Source organism: Mustelus asterias, chromosome 1 (genome assembly GCF_964213995.1).
Source record: "Mustelus asterias chromosome 1, sMusAst1.hap1.1, whole genome shotgun sequence".
Lineage (NCBI taxonomy): Eukaryota > Metazoa > Chordata > Chondrichthyes > Carcharhiniformes > Triakidae > Mustelus > Mustelus asterias.
In genome coordinates, this window is record NC_135801.1 from 142,568,049 (window position 1) to 142,592,266 (window position 24,218).

General features: G+C 46.6%; 1 protein-coding gene across 2 annotated transcripts in view; it reads left to right on the forward strand.

Annotated features, from left to right (window-relative positions):
- Positions 1-874: 874 nt before the first annotated feature.
- Positions 875-24,218, forward strand: part of poli (polymerase (DNA directed) iota) — a 70,184-nt gene continuing 46,840 nt past the window's right edge. The window contains exons 1-3 of one of the 2 annotated variants that reach the window (XM_078219573.1): positions 875-1,095; positions 20,329-20,460; positions 23,185-23,349. In XM_078219573.1, the coding sequence (XP_078075699.1) occupies positions 933-1,095; positions 20,329-20,460; positions 23,185-23,349 (460 nt within the window). In that variant the 5' untranslated portion in view covers positions 875-932. The remainder of the gene's footprint in view (positions 1,096-20,328; positions 20,461-23,184; positions 23,350-24,218) is intronic. The other variant, XM_078219595.1, reaches the window with a different exon arrangement.

Below are 24,218 nucleotides of genomic sequence, written 5' to 3' on the forward strand. Positions count from 1 at the left end.
GAATTGGCCATGCTAAATTGAGCGTAGTGTCAGTGGGATTAGCGGGTTAAATGTGTGAGGTTACGGGAATAGAGCCTGTGTGGGATTGTGGTCAGTCCAGATTCGATGGGCCGAATAGCCTCCTTCTGCACTGTAGGGATTCTATAATTCTATGATAAGTATTGTTTCTTGCACGCTATACAGACAAAACATACCATTCATAGAGTACAGAGGGGAGAAGGAAAGCAGAATATAGTGTTGCAGTTACGGATAGGGGGGTGAGAAAGATCAGCTTAATATATGATAGGACCATTTAAAAGTCTGATGGCAGCAGGGAAGAAGTTGTTCTTGAATCTGTGCTTCAAGAGATAAAGTTCTATACTTTTTTTAAAAGTATAGCAAACAAACAAACTTTTTTAAAAAGTATAGCAAACAAATGTAAAAAAGAACCTTCCAACTTTGTCCTGGTGGTTTATGGTGTTCTTTGGCTGTCCAGTAAATCATTCCTTGGCATTTGTTCAGCCATGGGGAGAGAGAGGGGGGAGAAACGGTACAAGTCTGTTATAAGGTGGGTAATTCTGTTGAATATTTGGGTTTTTTTGTTTTAAAAGTTATTAAACGATGTCCAATGATTTCAAATATCTGCTCACTGAGCTCTGGTTGGTTTTAAAGTGTTAAGTTCAGTGTTGCTGCATGGCAGTCAAGGCACTGTTTAAATTCCATCCTGATGATGAATCTCATTCCCACACCGAGTTGGCTGAAGTCACGCATTTTCCGAGAATTTGCCTGGAACCGAACCGTCATTACATTTGACAGTCTGTGCGTCAATAACAGCAACAAAAAAAGAAATCAATGGTTAGGGCATATTTTTGGTTGTCCAGCACTTCGTGTGGTTTGCTGGTTTGTTTGTTTGTGGAGCGGGTTCCTGCAATGTCTCAGACTCTTCACTGTTGATGGAGTTTAATGAACATATGGCTGCAGCTGACCCTCGGTATAGTTTACATGAGGAAGAGGAGGAGGAGGAAGAGGAGGATGAAAGGGAATGGTGTTGTACAGTTGACTGCACTGACAACAGCCCTCCAACCCCTGCTGCTGCAGCAAGCAGTGAATTGGCAGGTACCTAGTGAAACTGAAAGCTAGCATCATCTAGCTGTCAAACTGGAGGCTGCTTTTAATAAGTCAGTAACGCAGTGCATTGCATTTGGGTTATCATCTTTAACCAAGTGTCAAACCAAACAAGGGCAGCCTTACAGAGTGGGTTCACAGCTTGAGTTCAGATAGTTGCATTGCTGCTGGCGATTTTTGAGAACTTTACAGCTCGCGGCCCTGGTATCATAACACACAGAAATATATGTAGAGGATGAATAGGCATCGAACTTTCATTCACAAACGTCTAATTCAGATTTTTAGAGGTTTCTGGTTACCACCAATCAATAGGTAGGTGATAATTTTAATCCCATGCACTTGATCAATTGGCACAAGAAAGCTGCAAGTAAGCAGGCTTTGTCATTAATGAGCAGGAAGGAAATGCTTGATTCATTAATAAGTTGTACATCTTGCATGTGTCAAGGCATTTCAGGGATTGCTCCCTGCAAGTTTATAAGGTGCATAGATTCAACTCCCACTTTATAATTCCAACTATAACGATGGCCCATCTATGCTAATAGAATCATAGAATCCTGCAGTGCAGAAGAGGCCATTTGGCCCATCGAAACTGCCCCACCACAATCCCACCCAGGCCCTATCCCCATAACCCTGTGCATTTACCCTAGCTAGTCCCCATGATGCTAAGGGGCAATTTAGCATGGCCAATCCACCTAACCCGCACATCTTTGGACTGTGGGGGAAACCGGAACACCCGGAGGAATCCCACGCAGACACACGGAGAATGTGAAAACTCCACACAGACAGTGACCCAAGACCAGAATTGAACCCGGGTCCCTGGTGCTGTGAGGCAGCAGTGCTAATCACTGTGCCACCGTGCTGCCCTGAGCTGCTAAGAGCCCGAGGTGCTTGATGTTGCCACCAGCCCTTTCACGTTCATGACCAGTGGCACTCCTACCCACAAGGAGGTTCAAAGGACCATGTCCTTGGTTCCTCCATCAACTGCAGTGCCTCATTAATATTAGTGCGACTGCCATTGTTCAGGCTTGTGCCATGTGGGGCCCGAGCAAGGAAGCAGTACCGGAATAATTGGAAGCCCAGGTATTCTGGAATTTCTTTCAAAGTTCTATGCTGCATTCGCCCCCATCTAACTGCAAAGTTAACAGATGAGCAACCCAGTATTTTATTATTTTTTTAAAAGGCCATTTCATACCCTAGTCTAGGCCTGTATTGTGTGTTTATCTTATAAAATGTACATTTTTGTATGACCACATGCCACTTCTGCCACCCTCTCATTGTTGCCATGCCTCTTTACCCATTGCGAGGAGCTGCAATGTAGATAAATTAAAAAGGTTAGGTGCCCAACGTTATACTTTTCAGACAGAGCCAGACATAAAACATAGCAATGATACAGTGACAATTCAGTTGTGATATTGGGTCTGTCACTTGAATATGTGTTTAACTTTTAACTGCTCTCTGAAATAGCCGAGCAAACCACTCAGTTCAGGGGTACTTAGGGATGGGCAACAAATGTTGGCCTTGCCAGCCACACCCACATACTGTGAATAAATAAAAACTTGTCCGGCTGCCAGTGACTTTCCTTAGAATCACACGTAATTCCAGTAACAACAATGATAAGACAAAATACTTACTGCATCGGATTGGATTATTTATTAATTGCTCAACTCTACTGCTGCTCACTATTCCTTTCACTCCTGTTGTCCCCTCTTTATACAAAGGTGACTATATATTTTTTTTTAAACTTCATTCGGTGTAAAACATTTTGAGATATCCCGTGGTTGTGGAGCAAGACTTTCTCTTTAGTATTTTTTAAATCCTCTGTGATCCTTTGTAATGCTTGTTGTCGGGCTATTTAACCAGATGTACGAAGCACAGGTCTGATCTTTTCCTGATGGGACATCTGCATGAACATCCTTTTGCAGCAGGGGTCACTGGGCAACCATCAATGATGGGAGTCCTGCTTTTTGTGCTCCCTGGATATGAGGGTAATGAGATCAGCTATAATACCCATAATTAAGCAGTCAGGTTGCCCAGTATCTTTGCAGGTTCAGTAATATACCGTTTACCAACTGAGCCATCAAAGGTGATTTTTCTTCCTTAAATTTTTATTGACTTACCTATAGAACAACAGACTTATTTAAGAAGCTGGGTCTAATCATAGAATGCCTACAGTGCAGAAGGAGGCCATTCGGCCCATCAAGCCTGTACTGACAACAATCCCACCCAGACTCTAATCCCGTAACACCACACCCTGCTAATCCCTCTGACACTACGGGACAATTTACCATGGCCAAATCAACCTAACCTGTACATCTTTGGTGAAGATCCAAATCCTGGTCATCTCTCCCTAGCAGCACTGTGGGTGTTTCTATCTATACTTCAGGGACTGCAGCAGTTCAAGAAGGCAGCCCACCACCACCTTCTCAAGGACATCGAGGGACGGGCAATAAATGCTGATCTTGCCAGTGACACCCCACATCCCATAAATTAATTTTTATAAGGTACTGAACTTGCAGACAAAGTCATTTTGCATTGTTTTTATTGTTCCAAAGCCAAAATGAAGGCCCAAGACCTCCACTGCAGAACACCATTAAGGTTAAAAAGAGATGACAATGTAAATGAGAGAAATGTGGCTTTTATGGTTATGAGCTGCGTCACGATTCGAATTTCTAAATAGTTTCTGTAATTTTAACATACGTCGATGGGATTGCATAGTTAGTTTAACTTTGTGATTCTGTGGGCTTAATCTCTCTCGGTTGAGATGCAATTTGCATTCTGTAAATGTGGCTGCAAATTGCACTGTGTGAATTTCACAGACAACTCAGCCATCCATTACAGCAATGATGCTGGCTGATCTATTCACACTTTTCAATTGCAAAGTGCTAATCTTATCAGAAGCACTTCCTGATAACTATCTATGTAGTTAGTAGTCTGTTGATTCCAGCAGATTATCAGCGGATCTGGCTGGAGATAATTTAGAGAAGCCGAACCCCCTTTTCTCTGAACCTGTTATGAGGTATAAAACAACATTTTGAGTTCTTTTGTCGAAGTTAAATCTTTACATCAAAGAATTCTGGCAGACTTCTTTAAATTGGCTCCTGGGTTGGTATGCTTTCAGGACCACTGATACACGGATAAGTGTTCAGAAGTAGAATGAGCAATTTGATCCTACCCTTACAACCTTTGAAAAATATTTGGATGAGCACTTGAAATGTCATAACATTCAAGGATATGGGAAAAGTGCAGGAAAATGCGATAAGCATGCCTTTAGTGGTAGTTATTGTTGGTGCAGACTCGATGGGCCAAGGGCCTTTTCTACACTCTATGGTTCTATGACTCTATGCTCTGAAGATGGGCAGTTAAAATTGGTTTAGCTGCCGACATCCTGTCTGTTCAGTTTCAACCTGTTCTTCCGAGTAGGTGGCCAGAAAACCCAGCTAAAGCAAGGGGAGTATTTAAAAACACATTTTATTAATTCCTGGGATCTGAGAGGTGCTAACGAGATCAGACTTTTTGTCCATCCATAATTCATAGAGTCATAGAGGTTTACAGCATGGAAACAGGCCCTTTGGTCCAACTTGTCCATGCCTCCCTTTTTCTAAACCCCGAAGCTAGTCTCAATTGCCCGCATTTGGCCCATATCCCTCTATACCCATCTTACCCATGTAACTGTCTAAATGCTTTTTAAAAGGCAAAATTGTACCTGCCGCTACTACTACCTCTGGCAGCTTGTTCCAGACACTCACCACCCTCTGTGTAAAAAATTGCCCCTCTGGACACTTTTGTATCTTTCTCCTCTCACCTCAAACCTATGCCCTCTAGTTTTAGACTCCCCTACCTTTGGGAAAAGATATTGACTATCGAGCTGATCTATGCCGCTCATTACTTTATAGACCTCGATAAGATCATCTCTCAGCCTCCTACGCTCCAGAGAAAAAGTCCCAGTCTATCCAGCCTCTCCTTATAATCAAACCAGCAAGTCCCAGCAGCATCCTAGTAAAACTTTTCTGCACTCTGTCTAGTTTAATAAGATTCTTTCTATAATAGGGTGACCAGAACTGTACACAGTCTTCCAAGTGTGGGATTACCAATGTCTTGTACAACTTCAACAAGACATCCCAATTCCTGTATTCAATGTTCTGACCAATGAAACCAAGCATGCTGAATGCCTTCTTCACCACTCTGTCCACCTGTGATTCCACTTTCAAGGAGCTATGAACATGTACCCCTAGATCTCTTTGTTCTGTAACTCTCCCCAACGCCTTACCATTAACTGAGTAAGTCCTGCCCTGGTTCAATCTACCAAAATACATCACCTTGCATTTATCTAAATTAAACGCCATCTGCCATTCGTCAGCCCACTGGTCCAATTGATCAGGATCCCCGTTGCAATCTGAGATAACTCTCTTCACTGTCCACTATGCCACCAATCTTGGTGTCATCTGCAAACTTACTAACCATGCCTCCTATTTTCTCATCCAAATCATTAATAAAAATGACAAATAACAGTGGACCCAGCACTGATCCCTGAGGCACACCGCTGGTCACAGGCCTCCAGTTTGAAAAACGATCCTCTACAGCCACCCTCTGGCTTCTGTCATCAAGTTCCACACACGACGACGGCCTCAACAGGGATCTTGGGTTTATGTCACACTATCTGTAACCCCCACGACTTGCCTGGGCTTGCAAAATCTCACTAACTGTCCTGTTAATACACATCTCTTTAACCTGTGCTTAACCCTCTCTCCACTCACATTGTCTGTACCTTTAAGACTTGATTACCTGTAAAAACTCACATTCCAACCATTATCTTGGAAATTAAGTTTGTGTCTTCATATGCCCTGTTTGGGAACACAAGTCCTCACTCACCTGAAGAAGGAGCCTGAGGCTCCGAAAGCTAGTGCTGCCAAATAAACCTGTTGGACTTTAACCTGGTGTTGTGAGACTTCATTTGGTCATCAAGCCAATTTTGTATCCATTTAGCTACCTCACCCTGGATCCCGCGAGATTTAACCTTATGCAACATCCTACCATGCGGTACCTTGTCAAAGGCCTTGCTAAAGTCCATGTAGACAACATCAACTGCACTGTCCTCATCTACCTTCTTGGTCACCCCCTCAAAAAACTCAATCAAGTTTGTGAGACATGATTTTCCACTCACAAAACCATGCTGACTGTCCCTAATCAGTCTTTGAGTCTCTAAATGCCTGTCGATCCTGTCTCTCAAAATACCTTCCAACATCTTACCCACCACAGATGTGAGGCTCACTGGCCTATAGTTCCCAGACTTTTCCCTGCAGTCCTTTTTAAACAAAGGCACAACATTTGCCACCCTCCAATCTTCAGGCACCTCACCTGTGACTATCGATGACTCAAATATCTCTGCTAGGGGACCAACAATTTCCTCCCTAGCCTCCCACAATGTCCTGGGATACACCACCAGGTCCCGGGGATTTATCTACCTTGATGCGCTTTAATTGCCCTTGAGAAGGTGGTGGTTGAATTGCTACAATCATAGTAGTGCAGATAAACTCTCAGCGCTGTTAGGGATGGAGTTTCAGGATCTTGACCCATAACAGTGAAATATATTTCCAAGTCAGGATGTTGAGTGGTTTTGAGGGGAACTTGCAGGTGGTGGTGTTCCCACGTGTCTGCTGTCCTCCTCCTTCTGAGTGGTAAAGGTGGCATTTGGAAGGTTGTGTCGAAGAAGTCTTGACAAACTGTTGTAGTCCATCGGGTAGATGGTACACACTGCTGTATGTTGGCGGTGGAGGGAGCAAATGTTTATGAAAGGGGTACCAATCAAGCAGGCTCCTTTGTCCTGGATGTGTCAAGCTTCTTGAGTGTTGTTGGAGCTGCACCCATCCAGGCAAGTGGGGAGTATTCCATCACACTCCTGACTTGTGCCTTGTAGATTGTGGACAGGCTTTGGGGAGTCAGAATGTGACTTACCGCAGGATTCTCAGCCTCGCACCTAACCTTATAACCACAGTATTTATATGGCTGGTCAAGTTCAATGTCTGATCAATAGGAATCCCTAGAATGTTGATAGTGGGGTATTGAGCAATGGTAATGCCATTGAATGCCATGGGGAGATGAGTAGATTTTCTCCCTGTTGGAGATGGTCATTGCTTAGCACTTGTGGGGCATGAATGTCATTTGCCACTTAGCAGCCCAAACCTGTGAATGTTGACCTGGTCTTTTGTATATAATCATGGACTGCTTCAGTACATCAAAATCTCAAACATCAAGCCCCAACTTCATTTTGGACAGATAGTTGAGGCGTGTGATTAAATTCTATCTGCGTTGCACGCTGATGAGGCCTGGGCTGGTTTGACCCCATTAAAAAAATTAAGAACATACATTTTTGATCTCTTATTCAGCTGAATCAACAGCTGAAATTGGACAGAGTGTGCATGCTATATGCCCAGTTGAGATTGTATGAATGTCACAGGACTCTTAATCGTGTGTTAAATTGGCCTCCCACCTGAACAGTTGTGCATTTCAGCCATCCAGTGGAGATGATGGTCAGAAAGCCAGCTTGCACAGGGTGGTTATCTAATCATAAGCAACTATTGCCAGTTGTACATCCTGTGGTCAATGTTAAAATAGATCCCTGTTCCTTCGTATGTGATATTAAAGTTTTTCAGGACTCAGACTGTGACTGCTTCAGTGAGACAATGTCAGGGACAAAGTATTCAACTGTTATAGTTTTTTAGTGCATAAATAATGACTATAATCAAACTTCACCTTAAACCAACTGACTTCACTTCCCTTTCTGTCAACCAGAAAATATTTCACTTTTCATGGACGGTCTTTTTTCTCAGGTATTTCAGCCAAAGGCAACATTCTTCTTAAAAGTGACGCCCCTGGATCTCAATAGTCTCCCTCTGATCAATTGATTATCATGATGCTTTTGAGTGTATGAAGTTGGAGGGGGGCTTTGACTTTCTCGTCAGTTAGCTTCTCCGCAAAACTGTCTACGTTCCACATTTGTTTCAGACACCCCATCCTGATCTCAAAAGAGTCTTCTTACTCATTATAATCTTTAAAGGAATCACAGAATCCCTACAGTACAGAAGGAGGCAATTCAGTCCATCAAGTCTGTACCAACCACAATCCCCCCCAGGCCCAATTCCCCCAACCCCACACATTTACCCTGTGCTGCACCATCAATCAAGCAAAGACTAGTTTGTATGCAAGAACAAATAGGCTTTTATTAGCAAAAGACTTGGAGCACACCCATGCTGATGAACTGGTCCAGACTGAGGCAGGGGGGTGGGGAGCAGTCGCCTTTATACCTGGACCAGGGCGGGGAGGAGTCCCGGGCAGGGCCGGCAGGGACGTGTCCAGGCATATCACATATACAGGTAATAAGCTAACAGTGGTTTGCCACATTCACCCCCTGTTTAAAAAAAGAGTCCGGCGGGGGTGAGGTGGGTGGAACGATATTTACAGAATTACAAATTTAGTCTCTCTGGGGGCTTGATCTGCCGCTGCGACCGCCGTAGTGCCGGTTGTGGTGTTGGTTCAGGTGGCCGCGGTGTTGGTTCAGGCGCCAGGTCATAGTCGCTCGAGTCGTCTGTTGTCCCTTCAGATTGTCGGGTGCGTGGTGGCAGCTCCTGGGGCTCAGGCGTGCTGTATACGGGGGGGTAGGGGAGCGTGCTGTGGCCCTGGTGCTGTATGGACAACGTTGGGGGTGTGGGGTTGTGGGTCGTAGTGGCCCCTGGGGCACCTGCGGGTGCCAGGTCTCGAAAAGAGACCGTGTCCTCCCATCCGTCGGGGTACGCCACATAGGCGTATTGGAGGTTGGCGTGGAGGAGTTGGAACCTTTCGACCGGGGGTCCGACTTATGGGTCCTCACGTGCTTCCGGAGCAGGACAGGGCCTGGGGACGTCAGCCACGATGGTAGTGAGGTCCCCGAGGAGGACTTTCTGGGGAAAACAAATATTCTTTCATGAGGGGTAGCATTGGTAGCTGTGCAAAGGAGTGATCTAATTGAATGTAGTGCATCAGGGAGGACCTCTTGCCAGTGGGTGACTGGAAGACCTTTAGATCTCAGAGCTAGTAAAACGGCCTTCCAGACTGTCGCGTTCTCCCTCTCTACCTGTCCGTTCCCCCTGGGGTTGTAGCTGGTGGTCCTACTCGAGGCTATGCCTTTGGAGAGCAGGTACTGTCACAGCTCATCACTCATAAAGGAGGATCCCCGGTTGCTATGGATATAGCTAGGGAAACCGAACAGGGTGAAGAGGCTGTGCAGGGCCCTGACGACCATGGCCGAGGTCATATCCGGGCAGGGAATAGCGAAGGGGAAACGTGACTATTCATCAATGACGTTGAGGAAGTATATGTTGCGGTCAGAAGAGGGGAGGGGGCCTTTGAAGGCAACACTTAGGCGTTCGAAAGGGCGGGTGGCCTTTATGAGGTGTGCTCTGTCTGGCCGATAGAAGTGCGGCTTGCACTCTGCGCAGACCTGGCAGTGTCTGGTTATAGACCTGACTTCCTCAAAGGAGTAGGGCAGGTTATGGGCTTTAATGAAGTGAAAAAACCTGGTGATCCCCGGGTGGCAGAGGTCGTTGTGGAGAGTCTGCAATTGGTCTATTTGTGCGCTGGCACATATTCCCCGGGACAGGGCGTCTGGGGGCTCATTGAGCTTCCCGGGCCGATATAAGATGTCGTAATTGTAGGTGGAGAGCTCGATTCTCCACCTCAATATTTTATCGTTTTTGATCTTGCCCCGCTGCGTGTTATTAAACATGAATGCAACTGACCGTTGGTCCGTATGGTGAATCGGTTACCAGCTAAGTAGTGGCACCAGTGCCATACAGCTTTCACTATGGCTTGGGCCTCCTTTTCGACAGAGGAGTGTCGAATTTCAGGGCCCTGGAGGGTTCGTGAGAAGAAGGCCACGGGTCTGCCCACCTGGTTAAGGGTGGTGGCCAGGGCGAAGTCAGACGCATCGCTCTTCACCTGGAACGGGATGGATTCATCTACAGCGTGCACCGTGGCCTTCGCGATGTCTGCTTTGATGCGGTCGAAGGCCAGGCAGGCCTCTGCCGTCAGGGGAAAAGAGGTAGATTTGATGAGTGGACGGGCTTTATCCGCATAATTGGGGACCCACTGGGCGTAATACGAGAAGAAGCCCAGGCATCTCCTCAGTGCTTTGAGGCTGGTGGGGAGGGGGAGTTCCAGGAAGGGACGCATGCGGTCAGGATCGGGACCGGTGACCCCGTTTTCCACAACACAACCAAGGATGGCGAGGCGGTGTGTGCGGAATACGCACTTCTCCTTATTATAGGTCAGATTTAGGAGTGTGGCAGTGTGGAGGAATTTGTGGAGGTTGGCGTCGTGGTCCTGCTGATCATGGCCGCAGATGGTGACGTTATCCAGGTACGGGAAGGTGGCCCGCAGCCCGTTCTGGTCTACCATTTGGTCCATCTCACACTGGAAAACCAAGTGGTGACGCCGAAGGGGACCTTAAGGAAGTGATAGAGGCGGCCATCCGCCTCGAAGGCAGTATATTGGCGGTACTACGGGCAGATAGGGAGCTGGTGGTATGCAGATTTTAAGTCGATGGTGGAGAACACCCGATATTGCGCAATCTGATTAACCATGTCAGATATGCAGGGAAGGGGGTACGCGTCCAGCTGTGTGTTGCGGTTAATGGTCTGACTGTAGTCAATGACCATGCGATGTTTCTCCCCAGTTTTAACAACTACTACTTGGGCTCTCCAGGGGCTGGTACTGGCCTTGATGACCCCCTCCCCTAGGAGCCGTTGCACTTCGGACCTGATAAAAGCTTTGTCTCCAGCACTGTACCGTCTGCTCTTGGTGGCAATGGACTTGCAGTCGGGGGTGAGATCTTCAAACAGTGAGGGAGGGGCGACTTCAAGGGTCGAGAGGCTGCAGGTGGTGCGCGGTGGGTGATCTAAGAACTGCTGATTGCAAACGGAGAGCGGGGGAAAAGGCCCATTATACTCCATGGTGACGCTCTTAAGGTGACTCAGGAAATCTTGCCCCAGGAGTACGGCAGCGCAGAGTTGTGGCAGCACGAGGAGCCTGAAATTTTTGTACACTGTGCCCCGTACAGTCAGGGTCGCCACGCAGTACCCGAGGACATCCACCGAGTGGGACTTTGAAGCCATGGAGATCGTTTGCTTCACTGGCAGTGCTGAAAGGGCGTAGCGACTCACTGTGTTAGGGTGAATAAAGCTCTCCGTACTCCCACAGTCAAACAAACAGTCTGTAATGCGACCGTTTACCTCGATGTCCATCATGGACCTGGCGAGTTGGTAAGGCCTGGATTGGTCCAGCGTAATCGAAGCCACCGTTGGATTTTGCGAGTAGTCGCACGTGGCTACCGGCGCCCAAAATGGCGGCCCCCGCGGGTCGCACGCGGTACTACTGGGCTTGGAGGTCGATTTCGCTCTGCATACCTTCACGTAATGGCCCTTCTTTCCACACCCGGAACAGATCGCATCCTTCGTCAGGCAGCATTGTCGGGGGTGCTTCCCCAGGCCGCAGAAGTAGCACTTCGGACCTCCGGAGACTGCCGCAGCGGTCGGGTCATTGGTGGGACGTGGCATGGCGTAGGCCTGCGGCCCTCCCGAGTTACAGAGGTGGGGGCAGCCGCGGTGTCCACGATGTGCCCCCGTGGTCGGGGGTGTCGGCCTCGAGATTACGGAAGGCCGCCTCTAACGAGTCGGCAAGCGCCACAGTCTTTTGTAGGTCCAGCCCACCCTGTTCCAGTAGTTGTTGTCGGATATAGATTGACCTGATACCCGTGACATAGGCATCTCTGATTAGTTCCTCAGTGTTTTGGGCGGCTGTTACGGTCTTACAGTTGCAGGCCCTGCCAAGTGCTCGCAACGCACGCAGGAATTCATCACCCAATTCTCCTGGCTGTTGTCTGCGAGTAGCCAGAAGATGTCTGGCGTAGATTTCATTCGACTGTTTGTTGTACTGGCCTTTTAAAAGTTCGATCGCATCTTTGTAAGTTTCAGCATCTCTAATCATCGAGAATACTTGATCGCTTACCCGTGCGTGGAGCACGTGTAGCTTGTCGGTTTCGGTCCGGACGACGGAGGAGGAGGTGAGGAAAGTTTCGAAACAGCGCAGCCAGTGATCGAAGCTGTTAGAGGCTCCTACAGCTTGAGGGTCCAGTTCGAGTTTGTCGGGTTTTAGTATCTGCTCCATCCCAAAACTTTTGCTAATAAAATTGATGCACCATCAATCGAGCAAAGACTAGTTTGTATGCAAGAACAAATAGGCTTTTATTAGCAAAAGACTTGGAGCACACCCATGCTGATGAACTGGTCCAGACTGAGGCGGGGGGGGGGGGTGGGGAGCAGTCGCCTTTATACCTGGACCGGGGGGGGAGGAGTCTCGGGTAGGGCCAGCAGGGATGTGTCCAGGCATGTCACATATACAGGTAATAAGCTAACAGTGATTTACCACACCCTGCTAATCCCCCTGACACTCGGAACAATTTAGCATGGCCAATCAACCTAATCCGCACATCTTTGGACTGTGGGAGGAAACTGGGGCACCCGGAGGAAACCCACACAGTCACAGGGAGAATGTGCAAATTCCACACAGACAAGGCCAGAATTGAACCTGGGACCCTGGTGCTGTGAGGCAGCAATGCCAACCACTGTCCCGCGAGACACGGTAATAAATTGCCTGTTGCAATCTAAATTCTAGCGAGTTCATTTTTGTCTGTGCAGATGGCCTAATACCAACCTGAGGAGTGGGTAATAGGAACACCTCCAGTATTTCCATGCCCAAAATGGCAGGTGGGAAGTGTACACATTTTTCCTGGTGCTGTTTTAGTGCTTTCCCCGTCTCCGGTTTTTGCAGAACACATCTTCAATCCCTGGCCCTTTAGCATATAAACTCCTCTTTATCCTGGCAGCTGTAGCAGGTGACTGACAGCAGAACACTGACCTCGTGTGAACCCACTTTAAGTCAAAAACACAACCCTTAAGTGTAATTCACTGCCAGAACCTTTCCGTGGAAAAATGATTAAACAGAAACTAAAATGTGACCCTTGCAATTAGTCATGACCATTCCATTGTGAGAATCAGATCCTGCTTGACTGCTTTCTTGTTTTGCTCTGCACTTAGTAGCTGTGGGCAGCTGCGTAAGTCTTTCTATAGGTTCTAATCTAAACTTGAGAAATTTGCTTTTCTTAAATCAATATTACAGTTGAGGAACGGTAGAGGAATCTGGGTCTGTACTCATTGGAGTTTGGAAGGATGAGGGGGGATCTTATTGAAACTTACAAGTGACTGCGAGGCCTAGATAGAGTGGACGTGGAGAGGATGTTTTGACTAGTAGGAATAACTAGAACCATAGGGCACAACCTCAGACTAAAGGGACGATTCTTTAAAACAGAGATGAGGAGGAATTTCTTCAGCCAGAGAGTGGTGAATCTGTGGAACTCTTTGCCGCAGAAGGCAGTGGAGGCCAGGTCATTGAGTGTCTTTAAAACAGAGATAGATAGATTCTTGATTAATAAGGGGATCAGGGGTTATGGGGAAAAGGCAGGAGAATGGGGATGAGAAAAATAGCAGCCATGATTGAATGACGGAGCAAACTCGATAGGCCGAGTGGCCTAATTCTGCTCCTATGTCTCATGGTCTTATTGAAATTTCTTTCACTGTTGGAATGCGGCACTGGGAGCTTATAGAAGTTGTCTACAGGGACAAAAGCTTTTCTGGTTAGAAGCACATGTCACTTTGCTCATGGTTGATGGGCAATGTTGTTTCATTAGTAAACGTAACAATTTACTTTGTCCTGTGTGAACTGGAATGGACAGAGTTGCAGGGTTATTGACAAAGTGCAGGAGAGTGGGACAGATGAGATATCTGCTTCAAAGAGCCAGCTTGGCCCTGATAGGCCGAATAGCCTCTGTATTGTATGATTCTATGGTCATTAGTCATTCCCATTTTCCATTTTCTCTCCAACTCTTGTGTTTTTACCCTCTCCTGTTTATTTTTGCTCCATGTAACCCTTCAAAGCGAGGAGCGCCACAAAGAAAAATGGTTGTTGTTTTGACCTGCTGCGGCCATTCATCACTCCACTATCCAGTTCCTCATCCGCATTCACAATTCTGACGTTAATTTCAGCTGGTTTTAAAATTTTCTCTTGGCGTTTTGACAGTTGAATTCAAGAAGTGAGTAATGTAAAAATAGTTTTCGCAGAATTGCCTCAGTCCTTGCTGCAAGCCCTCAGAGATTTGAATCAGCCAGGGATCCTGATTCACCACTGTATACAACACTTGTAGCTGCACAGGGGAAAACCTCAAAACTCTTTTATTTCTGAAAATTGCCAATTTGTTTACCCCCGGAGTCAATGTCATCTCAAGCATGGAAACAGCGCTTTCAATCCACTGCAGACAAATTGTGATTCATTATAGTGTAGGTCTGTTCGTTCTGAAAGAGATTTTTCTCTATATCCATCTCTTCTTTTTACTTTTGAAGGGATGCCTTCCTCATACTATTTTGCAGATCCATGAGTATCAGCTGTCCTCCAGAATCTCACTCAAACAAATCAACTGATATTCACTGCCTTAAGTGTGATGGAGTCGAAGACCCTGGCCACATCCTCGACCAATGTTCATGCACAAAGGCCTAGATGTTGGCTTTGTGCGACGGTGCAGAACAGGAGATAGCAAGTCTGTAGTCTCGTTTTACTTCCCTGCTCATTTTTATTTCCATTGACTTCAATCCATTGTCACACAAGCACACGGAGTCAGGCTGTAGCCCATCATTCATAATATACGGTCACTGGGACCGCTCCAACTCTTCTGGCCCCCTTTTCCTATCAAGCTTAGACAAAGATTGCTGAGGCCAATTGTGAGGCCCAGTACCCACCGTGGCTGAGGTCAGCTAACTTAGTACAGACCACAAATTGGATCTGGGACCTTTCTGGTCGCTGAGCAATGCATTCACCAAGCGAGCCCTCTGAGATTAAATACCGCATGAAAAATAATAACTCAATATCTAGTGGTCAACAATATACTCCTGTGTAAAATGTGAGCAATAGTAAGCACAAACTATTTCATGAGGGTTGCTGAAGGTACCATTAATTTTGAGTACTCTCTTCATACCATACTCTCTTCCACCTTCTTCCAACGGGAAAAAGATACAAAAGTCTGAGGACATGTACCCGACTCAAGAACAGCTTCTTCCCTGCTGCCATCAGACTTTGAATGGACCTACCTTGCATTAAGTTGATCTTTCTTTACACCCTAACTATGACTGTAACACTACATTCTGCACTCTCTCATTTCCTTCTCCAAGAACAGTATGCTTTGTCTGTATAGTGTGCAAGAAACAACACTTTTCATTGTATGCCAACACATGTGACAATAATAAATCCAATCACATCAAATCAAAGAGTTAAGTGAAGGAGGTTGGGTGGTGGTGAGGGTAATTAAATCAGTGTTGTGGTACACTTGTACAGGATGGTATCTCTCCCTGGTAATTGGTTTGATGTAGTTTATCTGGGTGGCGGTCCTGTGGTGCAGTGGATAGTATCCCTGCCTCTGAGCCATGAAGCTCCAAGTTCGAGTAATACTCCAGGACGCGATGACGACAGAAGGTGCGTTCATAACACAGCCAAACAAGTTGCTTATCAATCTGTAAATCCTTCCAATAAGTATGGCAAGGGGTAAGAGCGGGGAAGTCTCCAGGACAACCATGTTTGCTGTGGAATGGCGCCCCCTCAAGCTATAGGCGCTGGGAACAGGCCAGCAACCTGTTCCAGGGGAAAAAACTAGCCATGGAAACAGAGATAAACACATGATTTGTCTGCCTCCTGTGTCACCAGGCAGAGCAGACAACCTGGAATGGAAAGAATTAGGTTAGATAAATTAAGTGGGAATTCTGAATTGTTTTGTTACTGTTTAAAGGCTCCTCTGCTCTGAAGTGTGGCTGGGTGCAGAGTAGAGAATTGTTCCATCTCGTCTCAGTGGGCACATTCGCACAGGAATAATCTTCTCTAAACTCGATTGCAGTTAAAGTGTCAAACAGATTGCAGTGTATCACACAAAGACAGGCTTCATTTTGGGATTCTCCCTGCCCCTGCCCCGAGCAAGCGTGTGAACTAGATTAGCATATTTAAATCTTAATTTAAATCTGCAGATTTGGCTTTAAGCCGATTTCACCAGGTTCCTTCAATTCTCCTGTGCCAGTGGAAATCACTACCGGTGTCCGCAAACCAAGACTAGACATGATGTCCATGCTGGTGGGTTGGTGGGGGGCGGGGGGGGGGGGGGGGGGGGGTGGTGTTATTGGGGAGGCGGGGTCTAGGAGGACAGGATGGCACTGCCAGGATGGTTCTGCCAAGGGGCATGGCCTGAAGGGGAGGTGAGGGGCAGGGCCTTTAGGAGGTGCAGGGGGGCGGGAGGGGGTGTAAGAATGGGGCTGGTTATGAGGGGACCTGAATTTGGGGGCGGGGTCCTTTGGCGAGCCCATAGTGGGATTTCGCTCACTCACTCGGGAGCCGGGGGGGGGGGGGGGGGGGGGGTGGCGGGTGGTGTGTGGGGTGGGCAGAGTGGTGGATCAGAAGGTGTGTCGTCTTTGCTGGCGAGTAGGGTGGGGGTGCTGTAGGATTGTCTGGAGATCGGGGCACCCTTTTTAAAGGGCACCTGATCTCTGAGGATCCGACAATGCAGGTATCTTTAAGTCCCTCACATCTCTTTCCTGGCGGGCAAGCAGCAAAAAAAGTGTCTAAGTGTGGGTGGAATGCGATCTGGACCGTGCCGACCCACCCGACGGGAATCACACCGCTTTTCCAGCTGGGGACATTTTTCGGGAGAATTGCGCTCTAGATTTCTGTTTTGCAAGTTGCAATTGAATCTGCTTCCAAGACCTTTCTTTACAGGCCTTGTATTCCAGATTGCAACAACTTCTTCTTAGTTATTCTGGAGGCAATACGCCTACCGTATTTATATTACAGCACAGTTGAGAGTAAGGATTGCTATTAGCGACGGTGTTACAGTGGCAGAGGATAGTAAGCTGAAAATGTTCATTTGAATGCCACGATTACACTAGTAATGTTAATCCCCTTTGCTCATTGTATTTTAGAGGAGTACAGTTTCTATTTTTTGTATTAGCAATTTACTTTTGCCTCAGATCCCTTGTTGTGGACACATTGCCAAGATTGACTGAAGTGATGTCAGTGAGCGTACATTACCAGCGATATGACGTAACACATGACATTTTGCCAAGTGGTTGCAATGCAATGTTAGTGACGGTTCTATATATTTGGTTTGCAAAGTATTGGTTTGAGATGGTCGCACACCTCCTTGTGGAATGTGCTTTTGCAAACGGTTCTATATATTTGGTTTGCAAAGTATTGGGTTGATTCCTCAATCCAACACTTCCAAAGGAAACATCTCTTCATAGAATCCCTACAGTTGAGAAGGAGGCCATTATGAGCCTGCACCAACAACAATCCTACCCAAGCTCCATCCCCGTAACACAACGTATTTACCCTGCTAGTCCTCCTGGCACTAAAGGCCTAGTTAGCATGGCCAATCCCCCTAACCTCCACATCTTTGGAGTGTGGGAGGAAGCCGAAGCACCTGGAACAAACCCACGCAGACATGGGGAGAACGTGCAAACTCCACACAGGCAGTGACCCGAGGCCGAAATTGAACCCTGGTCCCCAGCATCGTGAGACAGCAGTGTTAACCACTGTGCCACCGTGCCGTCCTCTTGCAGAAAGCTTCGCTTGGACAATTGGTTGAACAGTAGTGTTGTAGCCTTTCCACCGGCCCATGATACAGTTTGGCAGTTTGACTCACATCCAAGTGTTGCAGCCCTTGGCCCAGATATTTGCAGGGATGCTGGGAATGAGGGAGGTAACGGAGCTGGGATTTGTAGCGGTCAGAAAATCTTGGAGGCCAGGTTCCCCGGCCATCTTGCTGAATTTAACGACAGCATCTCTTCTTAATTTTTTGATGTCGTGTCCTCATTGTCTCCGCCCCCCCAACCACCCCTTCACCCCAGCCCCCCATCCCATCCCATCCCACCCCAATCCCAGCCAGATCGAGAGGTTGGTTGATTATTCTGCTGTAAGGCAAGAATTGCAGGAGTATTGCAGTAAAGTGGGACTAATGGCATAGCTCTTTCAAGGAGACACCAATTTCAAAAATAAACCTTATTCGTAAATACTCTGAAATAAAACATTACAGAAACGACATTTCCAATCATTACAAATAGTGCAAAAACAATAATAATTACAATTTCCCTAACTTCAATTTTTACAGTGCTCAGTTCCAAGACATTACATACATTACAGTACAGTTCTTCACCAAATGATATAGATTCGTCACATTTCACTGTGTGCTGCTTTTCCGGAGTTGTGCACAGTTACACAGTCCGAGGGTTTTTTACAGTCACTGGCCCTTCTCAAGCTTGGGGCCTTTCCCCATTGTGCCTTTACAGCACTGCCCCATGTTGAGAGTATCCCTCAGCACATAGCCCTGGACCTTGGAATGTGCCAGTCTGCAACACTCAGTCGAAGACAAATCTTTGCACTGGAAGATAACCAAGTCTTGGCCAGTTCAAAGAGCAGCCTTAACTGAGTTGGTGATCCTCCCAGAGTGGTTCATGTTTGTCTCGGTGTGCATCCCTGGGAACAGCCCGTAGATCACAGAGTCCTGTGTCACAGAGTTGCTCAGGATGAACCTCGACAAATACTATTGCATCTCACTCCAGATCTTCTTTGCAAAAGCACATTCCACAAGGAGGTGTGGACCATCTCATCCCATCCGCAGCTGCTTCGAGGGCAGCGTGCGGTGGTGTTGAGACCTCGGGCGTGCATGAAGGATCTGACGGGAAGTGCCCTTCTCACCACCAGCCAAGCCAGATCTTGGTGCTTGTTTGAAAGTTCTAGTGATGAGGCATTCTGCCAGATAACACTGACAGTCTGCCCAGGGAACCATCCAACAGGATCCACCATCTCCTTTTCCCACAGGGCCTCGAGGACCGTTGCCCACTGCTTGATCGGCATGTGGTCAAAGGTGTATTTCTGGAAAGATTTCTCCATGAAGGACAGGTGCTGCGGTAAAATCCAACTACTTGGAGCGTTCCATGGCAGCGTGGCCAGACCCGTCCTCCGCAACATTTGTGACAGGTAGAACCTCAAAAAATAGTGGCACTTGGTGTTAGCATACCGAGGATCTACACTGCTTGATGCAGCCGCACATAAAGGTGGCCATCAGGATGTGGGCAGCGTTGGGAACATTTTTCCCTCCATCCTCCAGAGATTTATGCATTGTTTCCCTCTGGACACGATCCATCTTAAATCTCCAGATGAATTTGAAGATGGCCCGGGTTACTGCAGCTGCGCAGGATTTGGGTATTGGCCAGACCTGCGCTACATACAACAGGATGTGGAGATGCCGGCTGACATACAGCAGAACAGAGAGTACCTCACACCCGATGACCAGGTTTTTGCCGGTGATAGAGAGAGTGTGTTGCTCCTACGTGTCCAGTTTTTGCCTTACTTTGTTGATGCGCTCTTCCCAATTTTTGGCACACGCCCCTACCGCTCCAAACCATATCCCCAGTATCTTAAGGTACAAAGGATCGGTCAGCCCAGTTCCCGAAGAACATGGCATCGCTCTTGCCCCAGCTGACTTTGGCTCCCAAGGCCAGTTCGAACTGGTCACAGACTTGGAGGAGCCTGCAAAGAGAAGATGGGTCGAGCAGAAGACAGGCACGTCATCCAAGTGCAGGGAGGCTTTGACCTGCGTGCCTCCGCTGCCTGGGATGGTAATCCCTTTCTTGCCTGGGTTCTTTCTGATGGACTCGGCAAAGGAGACACCAATATTTTAGCTACTAGCTTCATAGTTACTGCCCTGTCCTCTTCATTTCTGCAATCTCATCAAAATATATTAATTAAGAACCTGCCTCTGAAGAGTAGTTGAGTCATCCAACCAATCCCAGCCTCTCTCATCAACCACACTTCCCTTTCCCCCTCCCCCTGCATTCATTAGAGAAGACATGCTGGGGTTGGGTTTCCATTTTTTTACTCTCTGCCCCTCTCCCACCTGTTTTGGGGGTGAGGGAAAATGTTTTGAAAATAAAAGGGGCCCAACCTACACTGTGAGTGCAGATTTTCTGCAGGGAGTTCAGGAATGTAGAATCACCTTTTACATTGCAATGGTTAGATGATCTGTAATGGATGTTGTGTTTTACATTCCAGGCGATAGTCACAAATATGCCATCCAAGACATTGACGTCCCAGGGTACAGGGTGATTGTACACATCGATCTGGATTGCTTCTATGCTCAGGTGGAAATGATCCGAAATCCTGATTTTAAAGGAATGCCATTAGGTAATCAAATATTATCTCTCTCTTTGCATGGAACGGTTTTCATTCAATGTGTTTATTTTGTGATTCAATCGTAACAAAGCTTGTCTGATGTCTCAGATGGTAAGTATATTAGAAACATAGGAATTAGGAGCAGAAGTAGACAAATTCAGCCCTTTGAGCCTGCTCCGCCATTCAATCAGATCAAAGAACAAAGGAGAACAAAGAACAAAGAAAATTACGGCACAGGAACAGGCCCTTCGGCCCTCCAAGCCTGCACCGACCATGCTGCCCGACTTAACTAAAACCCCCTACCCTTCTGGGGACCATCCTCTATTCCCATCCTCTTCATGTATTTGTCAAGACGCCCCTTAAAAGTCACTAGCGTATCCGCTTCCACTACCTCCCCCGGCAACGGGTTCCAGGCACCCACCACCCTCTGGGTAAAAGCTTGCCTCATACATCTCCTTTAAACCTTGCCCCTCGCACTTAAACTTGTGCTCCCTAGTAATTGACTCTTCCACCCTGGGAAAAAGCTTCTGACTATCCACTCTGTCCACGCCTCTCATAATCTTGTAGATTTCTATCAGGTCACCCCTCAACCTCCGTCATTCCAGTGAGAACAAACCAAGTTTCTCCAACCTCTCCTCATAGCTAATGCCCTCCATACCAGGCAACATCCTGGTAAATTTTTTCTGTACCCTCTCCAAAGCTTTCACATTCTTCTGGTAGTGTGGCGACCAGAATTGAACACTATATTCCAAATGCGGCCTAACTAAGGTTCTATAAAGCTGCAACATAACTTGCCAATTTTTAAACTCAATGCCCGGGCCGATGAAGGCAAGCATGCCATATGCCTTCTTGACTACCTTCTCCACCTGCATTGCCACTTCAGACAGTTGTTCAGACAATGCTGCTGTGGAACTGAGCATACAGATTACAAAGGTCCCAGGTTCAATCCCTGGTCTCTCCTCCTAGGAACTCGTTTGCACAAATGTCCAAAGACACTCTTCTCTTCCACTGTGTTGATAAACTGAACTCACTATGCCATTTTCAACTTAAGGGTGAATTTAACTCTCGACGGAAAGCAGGAGGGATGCCAGTGATGAGCCAGTGGTGTTGGGTCCTTTTTTAATGCCTGGGCCTCATTAACATTCTGCTGGCCTGTTGCCCACTCAAAGCAGGCTTCCAAACGATGCCAGTTTAACTGTCATCTAATTCAGGACAGGATGAGTGAGGCATTGTTAGGCAGAGATTGGAGGGGCTGGGGACCCAGATGCTGGGCTGACAGTGGTCTAAACTTTCACTTTGAGACTGAGAGGAGGATGAGTACTCCTCCTGGCCCACAACAGAAAGCCTTCAGTTTTCCTGGCAGAGTCTCCAGTGTCCACCAGGTTTGACCAAGCGGAACATCTAATCTCATTGCATATTAGTGAGGCTTCCTCCCATGTAAGGCAGGTGCTTCACCTGTCCAAGGAAAACAGGGCTTTAAAATGGTTGTGATAGTAAGAAGAAATCTAATAAGGAGTTTTAAAATGTTGAAGGGCTCTGATAAAGTGAATAAGGAAACATCATTTTCTGGTGTTGGAGAATCAGTAAATGGGGGAGGGGGGTGTGTAAGTGGTGTCACCAATTATAAAATTCCTGCAAAGTAAACATGGTCAGGATAAATTTGTTTCAGAAAAGGTTTGGCACAACATCGTGGGCCGAAGGGCCTGTACTGTGCTGTACTGTTCTATGTTCTAGAGGATTGTTAGAAAAAGGAATGTTTTAATCAAAGACTTAGATTCCCTACAGTTCAGGAGACCAGTCAGCCCATCGAGTCTGCACCAACTCTCTGACAGAGATCTTAACCATCCCCCCCACCCTAACCCTATAACTTCACACACTTACCATGGCTAATTCATCTACCCCACACATCTTGGGATATTAAGGGGCAACTTGACATGGCCAATCCACCTGCCGTGCACATCTTTGGACGGTGGAAGGAAACCGGAGCACCCGCAGGAAACCCATAGAGACACGAGGAGAACGTGCAAACTCCACACATAGTGAACCAAGACGGAATTGAACCCAGTTACCTGGCTGTGTGAGGCAGCAGTGTTAACCACTGTGCCACCTTGCCACTTTCACCACAGCTAACAGCTTACCAAGATTGAAAAATGTGTATCAAATGCGAATTTCTGACTGAAGCAGCTATACTGGCTCAGTCAGAAGAATTGTTAAAAATAATTTCTGCTGTTACAATCCCCAGAGAGAACAATAACTTTAGCAAAGAACTTTGAACTTCCAGTTGATAGCTGAAAGAATGACACAGCAAGATTTCATGTTTTAAAATTTTTACTGTAACAAATGACTAGGAATCTCTATTGACTAAACACTATTTCCTTCTATAGGCAACTTATAATTTGAACTACAGAAAGTGACATTCCCCTTGTGCACCCACCGCACGCTCCATAGAATTACAGATTTTTTAGCAAACACTTCATAGTTGCTCCCAGCTTCCAGTGGGTTCCCGTAACCCCGTTTCAACAGGTAGTAACTTGGAGTGATCATCTCCAGGTGTTTTCCTCCATTTTTGGATAGTTTCTTAAATCCATCACCAGCAGTAAAACCTGTTGTCCTGATTCAATCAGGACCCTTCATTTACGCTAAATTTAAATTTGCAGTCCAAAGTATAATAATCTTATAAACCTCAATTTGTAACACTACCATGACACCTTAATAATGCCATTTTTTTTCTTTCAGCCGTTCATCAAAAGCATATGGTGGTCACTTGTAATTATGAAGCCAGAGAGTATGGGGTTAATAAGGTAATGTCGGTCAGTGAAGCTTTAGACATGTGCCCAGAAATGATTCTTATCTCTGGAGAAGATTTGACACCATACAGAGAAATTTCGTACAAAATCACAGGTACTTGTAGCCTCTATTTCAATGAATTTTAGTGTAAATAAGTTCCCTTTTTGTTTTCTCCTTCAGGTTGTACATGCTCCCAAAATGTTTTTCTCCTCCCCTCTGCTCCATTTTCAGTTTTCTCCCCTTCTTCTGAAGGCTGAGATTCATGTTCAGTTTTACAGGTGCCAGCAGCCCTCTTTGTGTTCCGCTCAAGTGGATATTTGCGTGCCGGAGACAGTGTGTGTTGCCAGATTGCAAACCCACAATGGAGATTGAAACTGAGTTTACTCCTCTGCTCAACCGACTGTACACACGTGGACCTTACAGCTGGCATTACAACCTAGCGACCAAGAACAGGAGCTCACTTGGCTCTGTTTTGGTTCTTCTCCCAAGTATGGGGTTACTGAGAACAATGAATTTAGCACGTAAGGCAGTCAAATTGTGGACTGCAAGATTGATATTTCAGTTTGTCAGACCCTGGCCTGAGGCAGTGACAGGGACTGATATTAATCAAAAGCTTTTATTAATAAAACCAGTTTATTGGCTTTCTATGATGGAAATTGTTGAAAGTAATGCTTTCAACCGCAGAGCAGGGTCCAGATTGGGGGGCAATCGAGCCATTGTCCTAGGAAACCCAAAGTGTCCTTCCATTTGTGTTGATAGTTCTCAGTCCTCGTTAGTTAGCTATTTCAGTGCAGTGTTTTTTTATGTGCTCTTTTGAAGCTTGCGACCTCTTCATTTTATACAGTCCAGTGAGTGGTGTTCCTTGTCAAATATGAATTCTCCTTCTGCCAGGAGGCAGAGTTAACTGTTGAATGATACAATTAAGACAGTTCCATTGTCTCAGTAATTCCGCTGCTCCTGTGCAGTAATGCAGTCCAGGAGCA